This window comes from Chelon labrosus (genome assembly GCF_963514085.1).
Source record: "Chelon labrosus genome assembly, chromosome: 18".
NCBI lineage: Eukaryota > Metazoa > Chordata > Actinopteri > Mugiliformes > Mugilidae > Chelon > Chelon labrosus.
The window spans coordinates 3,723,165-3,738,805 of record NC_140351.1 but is presented as its reverse complement, the minus strand read 5'-3'; the positions used below and the strand labels follow the sequence as shown (position 1 = coordinate 3,738,805).

The 15,641-nt window shown below is 42.4% G+C and overlaps 1 protein-coding gene across 3 annotated transcripts in view; it reads right to left on the bottom strand.

Moving 5' to 3' along the window:
- The window catches only part of slc12a7b (solute carrier family 12 member 7b), a 54,869-nt gene that overhangs the window by 2,328 nt on the left and 36,900 nt on the right, over positions 1–15,641 (bottom strand). For 2 of the 3 annotated variants that reach the window (XM_084566756.1, XM_084566758.1), the window contains exons 5-24: positions 12,958–13,012; positions 12,693–12,823; positions 12,279–12,520; positions 11,904–12,115; positions 9,787–9,954; positions 9,571–9,669; positions 9,262–9,319; positions 8,834–9,008; positions 8,613–8,731; positions 8,343–8,441; positions 7,827–7,946; positions 7,622–7,726; positions 7,053–7,221; positions 6,414–6,609; positions 6,097–6,266; positions 5,813–5,944; positions 5,333–5,440; positions 2,543–2,718; positions 1,733–1,747; positions 52–185 (exon numbers count right to left, since the gene is read on the bottom strand). In XM_084566756.1, coding sequence (XP_084422882.1) covers positions 52–185; positions 1,733–1,747; positions 2,543–2,718; positions 5,333–5,440; positions 5,813–5,944; positions 6,097–6,266; positions 6,414–6,609; positions 7,053–7,221; positions 7,622–7,726; positions 7,827–7,946; positions 8,343–8,441; positions 8,613–8,731; positions 8,834–9,008; positions 9,262–9,319; positions 9,571–9,669; positions 9,787–9,954; positions 11,904–12,115; positions 12,279–12,520; positions 12,693–12,823; positions 12,958–13,012 — 2,683 coding nt within the window. The remainder of the gene's footprint in view (positions 1–51; positions 186–1,732; positions 1,748–2,542; positions 2,719–5,332; positions 5,441–5,812; positions 5,945–6,096; positions 6,267–6,413; positions 6,610–7,052; positions 7,222–7,621; positions 7,727–7,826; positions 7,947–8,342; positions 8,442–8,612; positions 8,732–8,833; positions 9,009–9,261; positions 9,320–9,570; positions 9,670–9,786; positions 9,955–11,903; positions 12,116–12,278; positions 12,521–12,692; positions 12,824–12,957; positions 13,013–15,641) is intronic. The other variant, XM_084566757.1, reaches the window with a different exon arrangement.

Below are 15,641 nucleotides of genomic sequence, written 5' to 3'. Positions count from 1 at the left end.
GAGGATTAATTCATTCTTCATGATCTGACAAACCAAACGCCATAAGGATACAGTTTTCGTCTCCTCCTCTGTTCCTCGGTGGTCCGGGCATGTTGAGCAGAACAAGGTGAGCTCCCTGCGACTTGTTGACCACGACCTCGTTCAGCTTGACAGCTGTGTGCATGCGACGGACATTTGACTGGTTCCTAGTTTGACACGGGGGGTTTCACAGTGAGAGAAAAGGCAGCGGTGGAGAAAACATTAACAGACACAGCAAAGAAGCTTGTTTTGATTACTGTTATAAAAAGAGTCATGGACAGATCTGGTTCTTGTTGCTAGGACACTGGGGACAGTACAGATGTTGGTCCAGGTCATTTATGAGAATGTGGACGTGGTGTATGATGTGACACAGATATCCCATTTCCATACTACATACTGGTTCTAAACAGGTTCTAAAAGTGATAATATCATCTAGGAAAACAATTTCCAGCTTTTGATTTCACTCATTAACTCAGTGTAGAGAATTTAGCTTTAAATAAATTGTATTTAGTGTTAATTGTGGCACAAAGGAACAAGAGAAAACTAACAATAAATCTTTATTAAGTTTAATTAGGCCTGCCAGAGTTTCAAGTTCCTATAAGTTCTTGTTTTGTAGAGTAAATACTAGAACAATACGCTATGGCGCCGAGTATGTAGTGATAAACAGAACATACTGTATAGAATTAGTATGAATTATGGATGTGGGACACTGTTTGACATTTATGTGTTACTAATATTCTATTCAAGCGTGAAACGAAGCAGCCAAATTGAATTCTGTCTTGTTTTAATCATTTAAATGTGTGATTTTCCAGTCGTGACACGTGAAAAACGTCTTTGTTAAAGAGGCCTGTTGTGGTAAAAGTGTGCTGTGGAGCTGCAGACTGGAAAATCCCTCTAGAAATGTCAGCTCCTCAAGTGGCTCCTGCTTATTCTGTCCGGTTTGAATGAATAAAACCTTTATTTACAGCGATGACGGAAAACTCATAGTGGAGCCTCCTGTTTATACGTTTAAAGAACGGAACAAATGATGTAACTGGATGCTTATGAATTAAACTACTGTGTAGAGAAAACACCATGACACACATAAAATAAAACATCAGTAACAGTTTTTGTTAATATTAGATGTTAGTTTCAAACATACATGGGGGGGAAAAAAAAAAAAGGTTTGGTTAGGGGACTTTTGAGTTTCAAAGAAAGAGGCAGCATTTTAAGACTTTAAACTTAATCTTGTATAATAAATAGATTATGTAGGTTTTAATTCATTACCACGGCCACAAAGCACCCCCTGTCTCTTTAAATGCTGCCTCTTTATCATCACCTTCACAGCGTTAGATCACAAGGCAATAAAAGCACACGAACTGCCAGAAGCCAAATTACATGATGGCATTCAAACAAGGCAATTTAGCATAATTCTGCTTTCCATTCTACCGAATAAGAAAAACATTTACAGTTTTATTTCAGGACCAAATTAACCTTTTGGTTAAGAAATGGAAAGCACACATTTTTTTCTCATGCCTACTAGTATAAATTGCACATGCAGGTTAAATCAGAGGAGGCTTCTCCTACAAAGCTGGAAGATGAAGTCCATGCAAACGAGGACGCCACAGATATACGAGCACATGAGCTGGAGGACACTGAACAAGAGCTACAGTCACCACAACACGACAGCAGAACACACACACATACAGCCTAGGGCAAAGAGAATGTGACTTACAGACTCTCCCACTCTCTAGAAGGAGGAAAATGGGACAGAACAACAGAAACAGGCTTAGATGCTTCTACACCAGCTCCGCAGCTCGCCCCGCCACACTGCATGCTTCCAACTGTCCCAAACGACTCACCGCGACACCCCGAAAGGTGACTCGAGTTAACCCCCAGAAAGTGACATGGAGCCGTTTGATGTGTTTTGTTTTGTGAGGCTTTGTGAAAAGGGGGGGGCCTCTAAGTTTCTCCTTATTAATTATAAACTGTGTAAGCCAATAGACGTGGACTGGGACGCGCCTGATGAAAGTCCACACACTGATAGTACGGACAGTATGGGATGAGAAGGTGTTAGTCTATAAAAATGTGCACGTGGTCTGGCCATGCACTACGGCTGAAATGGCTTAATTAAAGTGTACACACACACACACCAAATGCAGCATGAATGCACACGCCATGCACACGGTTGTCCCGTGTCACCCTGTCTGGCTCAGTGCTACCACTACAGCTACACATGCTGCCCTCCTGCACCGAGGCGTTGGCACCATCCTGAAGTAAAGTCACGACTGTGCTTCTGATCGCTGTAAAACTGAAGTGAGTTGAATTCAAAACTCACGTAAAGTAATTCAAAATGGTGCAAATGTCTCTCACAAGGCACATGCAGCAACACCATGTCACTCATCGTTTTACTGGCACATACAGAAGACCTGACACCAAAGTGGAAGCTACAGAAATATACTCTGACTTTATTTAGCTGTTTGGAAACTCATGTAGAGTGTAAATGTTTGTTTGCTGGGTGGCGATCAAGTGAACATGTACTCACGGCTTCATGTTAAACAGGTCGCGCACAGCCACGTTGGCGTTGCACTCGCGGTTACGGTTGCGCTCCGTGAAGAGCTTGTCCTTGGTCCAGGTCATGTGGACGCGCTCGGGCTCGGCGTCGGCCTTGTCGTTTATGGCCGCGTGAGACGCCGTGTTCCTGTCGTGGATGAGCTGGGCCTGGAGAGAGAGCAGAGAGAAGGGGATGGAGAAAACGTCGGAAGAACGTGTGACGTGTGGCGAGGATTACCGGGAGATGTTTCAGGGGATAGGTGAGGAGAATGGAATAAAGAATAAATATAAAAGGGTATAAATGTTGAAAAGATGAAGGCAGGAGGGAGATGATGAGATGTGACAGGACAAGAGGAGGCTACAGAGATAAAACTGTGATGTTATAATAATTGTATAAGGTGAACAAGGACAGAGACACACAGACTACTACACATCAGGAAACTAAGGGGAAGATGTGTCTGTGAAGATTCTCAGTTGTCAGGTCATGGTACACCTAAAACAAAACTAGGTCAGGTTTTTATTTGTGTTTTCTTAACTCCCACACCAGTTACTTAGAAATGAAAAAGCAACTCGAATAATGAAACTCTTCAGAGAAACTCAAACAAGAACAGTTCCCTTTGTTTTAGAGGAAGACAGGAAGAAGGGGAACCATCAACTGTGTTTCTACAAAGTCAGGAGAAACCATGCTGGTGAATAAATGAATTAACACAAACCATTACAGGAACATATTGACCTGAAGGTAACAGTGGGACCTGAATCATATATGGCTGTGGTGGTGACGGTGAAGGTATGGTACCTATATCAGATACAGAGCTTCCAAATATTAACTCATGCTCCAAACAGGTCACTTAAATGAATGTAAAACAGGTTTCAAAGCCTGTGAAGCAGACGTGGTGGAGGAATGATGCAGCACAGCATAGCAGCGCAGGAGTAACGAGCATCGATACTGGAATTAAATTGTTTCTTTGCATTTCACAGGTAATTTGTCCCTGTTTGTGCTGCAGAGTATAGCGTTATAAAACTGCATTCAATGATAAAGTATAAGAAAAAAATATGGAATGCATGAAAACGCATCATATTTATGGTTTCCCAATTAAAATATTCAGTTTAAGATACGATTGCTGGGCAATGTCAAAATGATGGTGACTGTGAGGATGATTAGGGTTAAGGTAAAAAATAAAATAAAAATCACAGAGGCGACAGTATTGTCTCGTGACAAATAAAAGAATAAGGCACTCTCGAAGAAAAGAATTGTGAGATTCGTCAGCAGAGACATGCGTCCGACAGCATAATTATTTCTACACCTTTCTACAACAATACTGTCAACTCTTTGCACTCACACTTCTGGAGTGAGGATGGGTGGGGTCATGGTGGTAATGGGAGGCCGGGCAGCAGTTTCAGGGTGAGACAGGCTGGTGTTCACAAAGCAGCTCTTGACTACGCAGTAAGTAGCACTACTGTTGGGCTGGTCTGGACTTGCGATTTTAACGTTAGATAGGAGCTTTCTGGAATCATGGACCTGCTTCTCTTTCCGTGCCGCTCATGGAGCTATTAGCCGGGGACTTCACCAAAAGGCTTTTCAGACTTCACAATAACTATATCTGGGTTAACTAGAGCTTCATGATGGTGCATTCTACAGTGTAGCTTCAGCATGGATATTGTAAATAAGACACGAGTCGTTGCTTGCTATGAATAAACCCACAGTGAAACATTTCTGGTTTTAGGAAAGGCTGCCAACGTGGCACTAAAGGCATGTCTTAAACCTTTAGGAGAAGCAGGGTAAGGAGTAGCAGCATTAAGTCTCTCCAGCAAATGAGAAAATGTAAAAAATATATGGAATATCTGAGAAGAGTTCTACTGACAGCAAATAACAATGTGATCCTTCCCAAGAGATTGATTAAACCATCAGTATCACCCCTACTCTCTGGTTATACAGTGTTTCTGATGTTGGAGCAATGACGTTGATAATAAAGGCTGATCTATCCATGTTATGATTCAAATGGGAAATGCACCACCTACAACACTGCTAACGTTAATCCCCTCCAGTATTCCTCTCCTATACTGACACATATGCAGTAGATGCATCATAATCTCATGTCCACACTAAACTACAATAATCCAACAATGGGATCAGGATTCAACACTGACCAACCATTTTCTAACATCTGGCAGCTGGTGAGAGTCAAACGAGATAGTCTGAGCCCAGATTTTCAACCATGACGACAGTAAATGTCTTTTAAATCAAATTGTATCTGCAGCCGGAGACGCTTTGTGAAGACGGGCCAGTGTGTCTAATAATAACCAAGGACAGTGGGTTGACACAGTCGGCTACCTCGTCCTCCTGAGTGTCCTCCATCGGTGAGGACTCTCGGCTGAAGGTCGTGCTCTGGGCAGCGGCCGGGTTCTTCCTCCGGATTGAGCTACGCGATTCGTCAGTGATACTCTGAATCTGAGCGGTGTGGCACGGCCCAGAAAGGCGGCGGTAGATGAACAGGGAGAGGGGCCAGTTTTCATATGGTTTAATGCGTGGCCAGGTTTGTGGTTAAACTACGCAGACTATTTTTGTAATTACTTTAAAATCTTCTCTGTATGAAATAAAGAATAAAAGTGGTTGTCGTGACATCGCTGAATGTACACATCTGTAGATATTTAACTTCATCTAGTAATATTAAAGGTCATCTTGGTTCTCTGCTCGTCTTATTAGTATCTAACACACAAGTAGAAAAATAGTGCAGTCATTCTAGTTGAACTGAACTGCAGACACAGACCACGTGTGCTTTACCTCTCTCTCCCTCTCAGTCCTGGAAAGTTGCATCTGTTTCAGCATCTGAGACCTCTGCTCCATCACCAGCGTTTTCTCATAGGTGAAAGCGGAGATGTCGTTATCATGCTGCAAAAGAGTGGAGACAGACACCGTAAGCAGCAGGACCTGGAGAAACCGGATACTTGTAAATGTTGAAAATATCACCTTGCAAAGTCTCCAGGTTTTTTTTTTGACAATTAGAGATGCGGACTCTAACCATCAGCACATGAAAACTTTCCAGATTTGAATTTATTACAAAATCTAATCACTGAAATCCGGCTTCAGAAGAGTTGCATGTCTTATATGTCACTTATGCAGCTTATAATAATGTTCTCTTATGGAGGTGCTCATCCTCAAAATATGAACCCACTGTTTGATGACTACCAACCTGAAACCAATAGGCCCGTATATCAACATCACTAAAAGCTTTAATGCCACTTTAATCCAGTACAATCTCACCATCTCCACTACTTCCACTTCAGCATCCAGTCGCAGGTGATAAAGGAACATCTGGAGGTCTTTCTTCATTTGGATGCTGTTGTCATCCATCTGGGCTACGGTGAAGATGCGCATCTTACACTTCCTCCACACCTGGACGAATGAATCACATGTTTAATATGAAATGAAATGGATCAACGATCATATTAACTATATATTGAAGGATAAGGATGAGGTAAAGCACAAAATGATTCTGGGCGTGTGTTCGGTTTTAAATAGGTTTTAGAGATCAACAATCAGCCAACCTTGTGCTGTCGCAGCAGGAAGGGCAGCAGCATCAGCATGCCTCCGTCATGAACCACCCACCACACGTCAATAGTGCCCTCTCCCAGGCGGTCCTGGTTGGTGGGGAAACTGTCCACATTCTTAGCCACAAGTAAAGCATGATGGGTTGCTGTGGTTTCCCGTATCGTCTCTGGATGGAGAGAAAGAGAGAGAGAGAGAGTGTGTCTCTTAGAAACAAGGCCTATTAATCAGTATCTGTCTATGAGACATTAAATCGTGTATTACATTATTTATATTAGCATTAGCATTACATTGTGACCAGTATTCTGCACTGTACCTATGAAGTTCCGCCATGATTGTGGATCATTGGACTGTTTCCAGTTCCCAGGCCAGGCCATCAGGACTGTGTTGTGCTTCATGCCGCCCAATCCCGCGGACTGGATGAGGTGAGAGACGCCATCTCTGAGGTTTGAAGACACCACAACGTGGCAGAAACCCTTGGTACGCTCAGCAGACATGGCAGACTTGATGTTCTGGAGGGAGAAAGAAAGACGGGATATTTAACATTTACGTAGAGATTGTAGGGAAGATGTATCCTACTGGAGATGATGTCATGGTTAATCAATATCACAGATTTCCTGCTTATTTTTAATAGTACTTGATGGAATTTAACTAAAAATTAACAAACAGCACTCTCGTTAGTAATTAATCCATACAGACGGGGCAGTCTGTGTAATCTGAAATGTTGCTTCTGCCCATGATTGCTTTCGCAGAACGAGTAATCCACTGATTAAAAATGCTTTTGAGGACACGATGAATCAGGTTTAACGAATCATATGATTTGCTCAGTTTGGCCAGTAGGTGGCAGAGTTTCACATACACACCACAGAGCTGCCTGTGGGTCCAGAGGGGAGTTTGACATCAACATACAGAAAAGACAACTAACATTGTTTGGCCACCCGAATTTCCACCATACCTGCTCAGCCTTCTTGGCCTCTGCCTCCTTAGTGAGGTAGGTTCCCTCCATCACATTCCCTACTATAGTCAGGCCTTTCCCTGCCTTCAGCTGAGTAGTTAAGGAGAGCAGACGAGGGTGTTTGACTGCTTGATCTGTGTCCACGTTCAGCAGCACCAACAACTGAGGCCTGGATACATCAAGAGAGGAGGACAATGTGACACGGTGTTTGATTTTTATCCATGCATTTTATCAGGTTTAAAACAAGCAAACATATTTTTCGTGCCAATTTAAGGCCCATAAAATCCTTAAATATAACTACATTGTAAAGTAAGTACTGTGTTTGAGTATCTGCAGTGAGCAAGCCAATATAGTAAGAGAACCGGCAAGGCAAGGTCAGCCTCAGTGTGAAGGCTTATCAGCTTTTTATTTATTTTTTTATTTTTTTATCAGACTACAAAGAGAACCAAGAGATTAATCAAATTCATCCTCCGTGTCTATTCCCGTCTCTCTACGGTCCACCCCAACAGCGATAGCCGGCATTATGTCATCTGTATCCACATCCGTGCGCCACACCCAGAGTCCAGTACCTCCAGTTCTTGGTGTGTGGTGGAGCGTCTTCCAGGCGGATGAGGGCGTAGCGGGCCGCATTAAGAGAGACGCCTCGGATGCCGTCGCCCCACTCCTTCTCCGCCCTGGTGAGAGGAAACAAAATACAAATGTGTGATTAAAAAACACAGAATGAGATGGAATTTGTCTTTATCAGTGACATACTGCAAACAAATTCAATCTTACCCTCGGTATTCAATGTATTTGTAGATGCAGCTAGCGATGCCCATGGCTATAATAGCATAATACCAAGAGGAGATGAACATGAGAGCAAGACACAAGCTCATTCCCAGGAAGGACAGAGCCCTATATGAGGAACAAAACAAAAAAAAAACACATTTTACAACTGACGTTCATTCTTTACAGGCTCGTCAATTCATAGACCTCATTCAAATTGTCTGCATAATCATTTGAATGTGTTAATGAAAATGAAAACAGGTCGGACTGGACACCTGAGAGGCTTAGAACTAAAGTAAAATAATTAAAATCTAAAGCTAACAATAGTGTCGTCCAGCATTGTCCTCCACCTGTGCTGTGGAACTAATCTCTGCAACCATCATCACAGAAAGACGTCTGAATATATATTTTAATCATGGCTCATATCTTGAAATTATAAAACACATATTTTAATATCTTCTTTTTTCACTGTCAAAAATAAATCTGTGCTGCAAAGACACATCATGTCTGAAATAATGAACCCACCAGTGGTAATACTTGAAGCGTGGCCTCCAGTTAGGTGTTCGCAGCAGAGTCTGAACTGCACAGGCCAAGTTGACAAACAGGTAGCACATGAGGAAAAACCTGTGGGGAAGAAGACAACAAGCCAAAAATAATACTCACTTATCATCTAAATCTCCTCTTTATGACCCACCTAAGTGGCTCTAAGAAGTGGAATACCTAAGGGATCACGGGCTTCATTTGGTGATCTGCTTTTATGGAAAGAGAACATCTAATATTACAACAGATACTGACATAGAGAGGATGGGAGCCACGGCGTCCAGGGAAGCGATGAGGATGCCGATCTCACAGATCCCAGCAGTCAGCAGGAGAGCCCAGGTAGGTTCTCCGTTAGCCTTCCCGTGCCCAAACACCTAAGACCACCAGATCCACACAGTCAGGCGTGACAGCTGCAGCACATTAGGGATCAAGTCTGCTTTCACTGTATTTGTGTGTGTTATTTGTGTGTGTCCAACCTGTAAGAAGGGCACAATGCCATCTCGTGCAATAGCCTGCAGCAGGCGAGGAGCACCGGTCAAACTCTGCAAGCCCGCCCCACAGCAGGAGAAGAACGAGCCAATCACAATAACCCAAGGTGAGGGCCACGATAGCGTGCCTATTACAAGGTTCCCTTTCACAGAGTCACCAAATCTGCAAAGCAAAAGGAATCACATGTTTTAAAAAGACCATATTCAGACTCTTTAATGTGCATTACCCAGACATCTTTAAGACACACCGATTTGAAATGTTTGAGATGTTCTAAAATATAATTGTTAGAGCACTGAACGTAAAAGAGAGAAGGTGGAAGCAACATGTGCACCCCCTCTTTTTGTCCCACTCCATAAAACATGTCCACTTACTTAGCACTACGCATGCAGAGTATTTCAAAGTGTCAAACTCTTACTTGTCTCGAAGAAGGACTCCCTCGATACAGGCACCGAACAGGACCACACAGGTGACGTCTGGGAAGCACTGCTCAGGAAAATAAAATGAATCCACACACAAAGCTGACTCCAGACATGACCCACATGTTAACTTCTGGTCAGTATTAATCTTTTGTTATGCTTTAATGCTTGTTAAAAGTAGATAATTTCTGTTAATGACCAATAAACAGAACAACACATGCTAACTTTGTTTATATCAGTGTTCTACTCTATGTGCTTTGATACTAGTTCCTCTGGTATCTGTGCTACAGTGCAAGGTTTAAGGATACAGATGACGGAAGTGGTAGCGATAGCCAGAATGGTCCCAATGGGGATGGACTTCTGAGCGTCCCTCAAGTCACCTGACCGGTTTGAACCAGCCATGATACCTAAAAATAACCAAACACGACATCTTTGGAAGTTAAACTAAACTGCTGCACATGTAAACAGGTAATTAGCACATTATCGTGGGCAACGTGGGAGCGTCGCTTTTCCCGCAGCCTTACCAGTGACAGAGGGGAAGTAGATGCCGACGAGCAGCGTGAAGAAGGTGGCGATATCGTTGACCACGTAGGGCATGTACTTGTCCTGGGCAGGGTCACTTTTCCCAACAGATGGCAAGTTGCTCTTCTCCACCAACATGCCCAGGTAGCCATACTGTGACCACATGTTCTCTACAACAGACAGAAACAATGTTTTTCATAAGGTGAGGTCAAGTTGTACGACATTAAATGATCTGACAACGGAAAACGGGTGAAAATAAATATACATGTCTGGGATCCACAAGAGCATCGTGGCATTGTGGCTTCTGTTTTAGCTCATTGTTAGCCACCTAGAATTTGTGGCAAATCCCTGCAGGGCCCTTCTTGGCTCTAATAAGATCCCCCTTGATGCTGATGCTTCAGGGTTGGATCTACACCTGACGTATGGCGTACCTTGTGTGCACCTTCCCAGAAATTTACCTACAAGCCACAGCCATGCGTGTAGTTGTATTTCTGGGTCTATCCACGTCTCTCAGCGGACTGACAAGCACTGAAAATTCTCCCTGCCCTCTGCCACGATCAGTTCAGAAGTTGATTTCAGTAAAAGCTTCAACTCCAACGTGAGCCACTCAGTTCTGGTACCCACAGTTAGAAGGACACTAACGAACCTAAAACAGCGGCACAGAAATTCCACCTCCAACTGCCATAAAGCTACTTAAGTTTGCCATATTAAACTGGTTTTGTGTCATTAAAGCACCAGAGCACTAGCCTGACGAGCCAGACCCACATTAAATGTAGGGTCTGGGCACTCTCCATAGACAGGGCTCAACCGGAGGGGCGGGATAAACGATTGTCTTTCAAACTCCCTCTCCACGCAATAGGATAGCGCTACAACCAATCAGAGCAACGAAGAAGGTGACGTAGTCAGAGCGACGGAAAAGAGAGTTCCTTGCATGTGTTGTGGAAAAAACTTATCCTAATAGATATTAAATAGTTCTTGTTGCATCCTGTTTTCCTGAGTTCGCCTACAGGTTGAGTTTCTCCTGCATTAATCATTTTTAAGATGTGGATCAAACTTTTGCCGTATCCGGTTGGCAAAACTCCAAATACGTCCTTCTTTTGTAAGAACGACCTCAGTGCAGTTTCTTGTTCCTTTCTCAGAGAAAAGCTTAACTTCAAGTCTTTCAGAGTGGAGGCCAAAGCCGATACGAAAGAAAGTTGTTCACTAGCAGCAGCCATCGCTCTGGTAGTTCTAGCTGTGTGCAGAATAATTCTGTAGGAAACTATGATTTATCTGTTTACAGAGGCGCCTGCCTACCCATGGGTAGTACAACCCACCGGGACAATCAGACACAATGTCTTTTATCCCGTTTGTATCCAGATGCCCGTGTCTCTGCTCTGTGAGATTAGAATTTTTGGCCCCTGTCAAAAATAAACCAAATTAAGAAAGCTTAACCAATATTTAGGACATGCCTTCGTTCTAATCCATACAGCAGGAGTTTATATGTTAATGTATTATACATGCCTTATATGCATACGGTATATGAGAAGGTCAGAAAGGAGTTATTTAACCACAGAGTAAACACAACACACACAAAAAACAGTGAACACCTGCGCATACTTGGCCCACTTTCTTCACAAGAAATATGACAAAAATGCCTTTGCACTGGAGGTCGGCGACAGAACTACTTAGTCACGGCCAGCAGTTATATAACACGAGGAACGCTAAGAATTTGCACTATATTTAACTCGATTTGCCACCCTACAGTCGTATGCTTTCTGCCAGCTGGTCAAGTTGTACGTTCAAGGGTGTATCTGTTCAGACTCAAATAAGAAACATAGAAGACTTTGAAGAAAGTGTTTTTGAAGTGACCTTTTGGATGTAAAATGTAATCACCAGTACATTATTCTAGATATTTGTGTGAATTATTGTCATAACAAATGTATTCCTGGGACAACTCCTTCATGTGAAAGGGACGTATGGACAAAGAACCTAAGAAATTATGCCTCAGACATCATTCATCTTTAGATTTAACAACCGCTGAGTGTATTTTTGATTTGAAAACTGAAACAAGTAGCACTGCAAAGGTAATAAAATTAGATAAATAAAGGTCAGAATGGTCTTTTTATACCCTACCAACCTGAAATGACATCGCTGGCCAGTCCGGGGATGCCCTGCACCACGGTCACATTGTTTTCGACAAAGTAGTCGTTGCAGGTGGCATTGAGCTCGGGGCCGTCACAGAACAGCCTCCACAGCTTGGTGGTGACTGTCAGGTTGCCTATAACCTCGGTTTTAAGACACGTGTCGAAGTTGTGGTTCTGCAGCGTTCGATTCCCCAACATGCAAACGCTGTGTAGAGGAACACAGGATAAACGTTAAAACATCGTAAAATGACATTAATTAAAGTGATGAATGTATTGCTGCACACTGACATGCCATCTGTATGAATAGATATAGTTGGCTAATATAGTCTGATGCTATTCTTGAATATCTTGATATGAATTATACTCACGGAAAATCTGGTGGCTCAAAGATAGTCTTGATGACTCCAGCGTAGATGGCAAGGATAGAGAGAATAACACAAGCCAGGAAGACCAGAGCTAGCTTGTTGACATATTTGACCCCGACAAAGACGACCACGGCCATCAGCGCCAGGCAGCACGTGCCATAAACACGCATGTTGTTCAGCAGGGCGCTCACCTCGTCCTCCTTTTTCTCTGCCACAAAGATGGCTGCTTTAGGCACAATGTAGGTCTGAAGGAGACGGGGACAGACAGGACAGAAAACTATTTAAATATAAAATACAAGCCTGTTCCAGTTTGTTTTGGATTTCATTTTAGTTTCTTCCAGACATTTAAAGCAAAATCAAACAACGGAATAAGTAGAAGACAAACACAATGAAGAAGTACAAACTGGTTTCACTCACCAGTAGAATTTCAATAGTACCCAGAATGTACATGGAGCCGGCAAAGGTCGTCCCAAGGTAGAAACATAGACCGACAGCTCCACCAAACTCTGGACCCAGAGACCTGGAAATCATATAGTACGAGCCTCCAGCTGGAAAGCAAAATAAATAAATGTTACACTCAAATGCTTAAAAGGTGGATCTAGACGTATCCCATCCTGTGAAACCGCTGCTTTATTACATGTCATGTAGTATTTTCTGTAGATCAGCTACTAAACAATCCTACCTGGCACAACACCATTAGTAGCGATTGCACTCATGGAAATGGCCGTCAGCATGGTCTGTGGAGAGATGAGAGTATGGAACAAAAGCTTCAGGATAAATCACAGAGACACCTCATACCTCTGTTGTACATTATAGTTCATAATGTAGTTTTCAAGCAGTAAAATCCAACAAAGAAAAAGAAACAATTCACACACGGCTGATTACACACCCAACACTTCTTTATTTCCATATATTTTCCAGATTTTCCAAACAATGGGATCCTTGGTGAGATAATCCAGCATTTAGTCCATTAAAATCCTTCTTAGGGGCTCTAAATCTTTTGGATTGGTAATGGATATTAGCTTTTCCGTGAAATCAGTCATTGCGGCTGAGGATATTCACTTCAGCCTGTTACCTAACAGTGCTCCAGGATAAGAGGAAGGACAGGGCAGAGGGAAGGGCAGAGCGAGACGAGATAAGGTCCAGAGAAAGGGAGAGAAGAAGATGTGGGTTAAAACTTAAAAAGGATGAAAGACAGAGGGATGGGAGAAAGTGTGAAGAAGTGAGAGAATAAAGGATAAAGGGTATAGAGTAAAGGAGGAGGAGGAGGAGGAGGTAGGGAAGGACAAGGACATGACTAAGATAAACCCTGAGCTCTTTGCTGGATGCCCAGTTTAAAGTGGCAGACAAACTGGAGTAAAGCCAATTAACTGATAGTTTTACCTCCCGCTTCCTCTGAAACCATAAGCAGCTATACGGTAGCAAGGACTTGACCACAACAGTGCAGCAGTGAAAGGCACATCCTGTGGTGAGTCAAGTTACCAGTCATGTTTTGAAAATTCAACAGTAGTGGGACTAACGGGCGTCTTAAGAGAAACCAAATACTGATCTCTTTGAAACCAACAGAATATGTTATACTGACAACATAAGACACATAAACAATTCTCCAACCTGCCTGTGATTCCTCTTACATTTTCAAACTGTCATGTAACATCATCAGTTTGTATCATAAGATTCCACATGTACGCTTTAGTCAGATATGTGTATCTATGACAGATGGATGTTTATCTTGCTGTTCTCTTCTCTCTTTCTTCTGTCTGTACCCGGCTGGCCTTAGGCAGATGGGTTCCTCCATATGAGCTGGGTTCTGCTCAAGGTTTCTTCCTGTTAAAAGGGAGTTTTTCCTTGCCACCGTTGCCTTCAGGCTTGCTCTGGGGGTTTCAGGCCGGGTTTTTGTAAAGCGTCTTGAGACGATTTGTATTGTTATTGACGCTATATAAATAGAATTGAATTGAATTGAATTGAATAAACACAGAACCCTTTACTGGACTATCTATAACTACATAACACAATATCACCTATGTGTAGATCTGGGTGTTGTCATTGACTGTATTGTGGAGGTGATAAAAGTTAGTGGAGCTGAGTTAAATATGTTCACAACCTTTTGCTACAACCTCACATCGTATCTGGTCTTATTCCACATTATAAACATGACAGTACAGTCATATAATAAGAGGCAGGAGTAAATAATGGGAACATAAAAGCAAGTACTTGAAACATGTATCTGGCAATCTTCTCCTATAATGTGAACACTGCTGTCATGAGGCCAAACAAATTATTATTTACAACTATTAAGATGCACGAACTGACCGAGAATCAGTTCTGATATCACATTAATATTTTGTTTATTTAGATATTATGTGGTTGATTTTAATACATTTGGAAACCCAGGTGCTGGAAGTGACCTATAAACAACAATGCTCCTTCTGAGCTGTACACGGCCAAAAGAAAAATGAATAATCATAACATATGCAAGCCGTTGTGTAAGCTGTGCTGTGTATTGTTTTACTAAAAAAGGTTTATAGTCTCCATGTGTTTGTGTGAGGCCTGGTCTCAGTAAGAAGAGCCACTCTCTGTTCTCATTTAAGAAAAACGTCATTTGTAGTAATTTGGGTTCGATAAAATAAAACGGAATCATTTAGTAAGAATCAGGGACTCAAGGGATCAAGAGTCTCCTAAAATAAGAAAAAACACATTAAAATGCGTTAAATATGAGCGGGTCCCTCAAGTTACTTTCAGATATTCTCTGGTGTTGTGTCTGAACCAGACAGAACATGACCTATAAGCAGGTGGCTGATGTGGAACCATCAGTACAAATTCAGATGTGGTCTAAGTAGTGAAACCGAACATTAATCCGTCTGACTAAGCTCTGCTCTCTCATTATGTAACAAGCAGTGATGCAATGGAGAGTAAGCCTCAGCACATTTAGGCTAGGTTTTATTATATGAAAACGGGTTCCCATATTTCTAGGCAATGCATATACTGTGTATGTATAAAATTAGGTAATTACGGTGCATTAAAATATGAATAAATACAATGTGATTCTTGCCTTTGCATATTTGAGCCTTGACTTTGCTGCTCTTGGGCATAGTGAGTGAAATTGATCATGCTAGGCCATTAGAGCATTCCATCATGAGGCAAAAAGCGTTTAACTGAGACCGTACTCGAGGGTTAGGGTTTTTGTTTTTTTTTACTTTCCCTGATTAAGCTGAAATAATCCATTGTCTGGCGAGGGATTGGCAAATATAGCCCCTGTGTGGGCGTGCGTGAGGCTACGTTTCTGACAGTTTGCAGATGGACAGATTACACATCAAGCCCGGTACCATTAGAAGCTAGGAGACTATGAGAAGTGGAGAGTCACGGTGG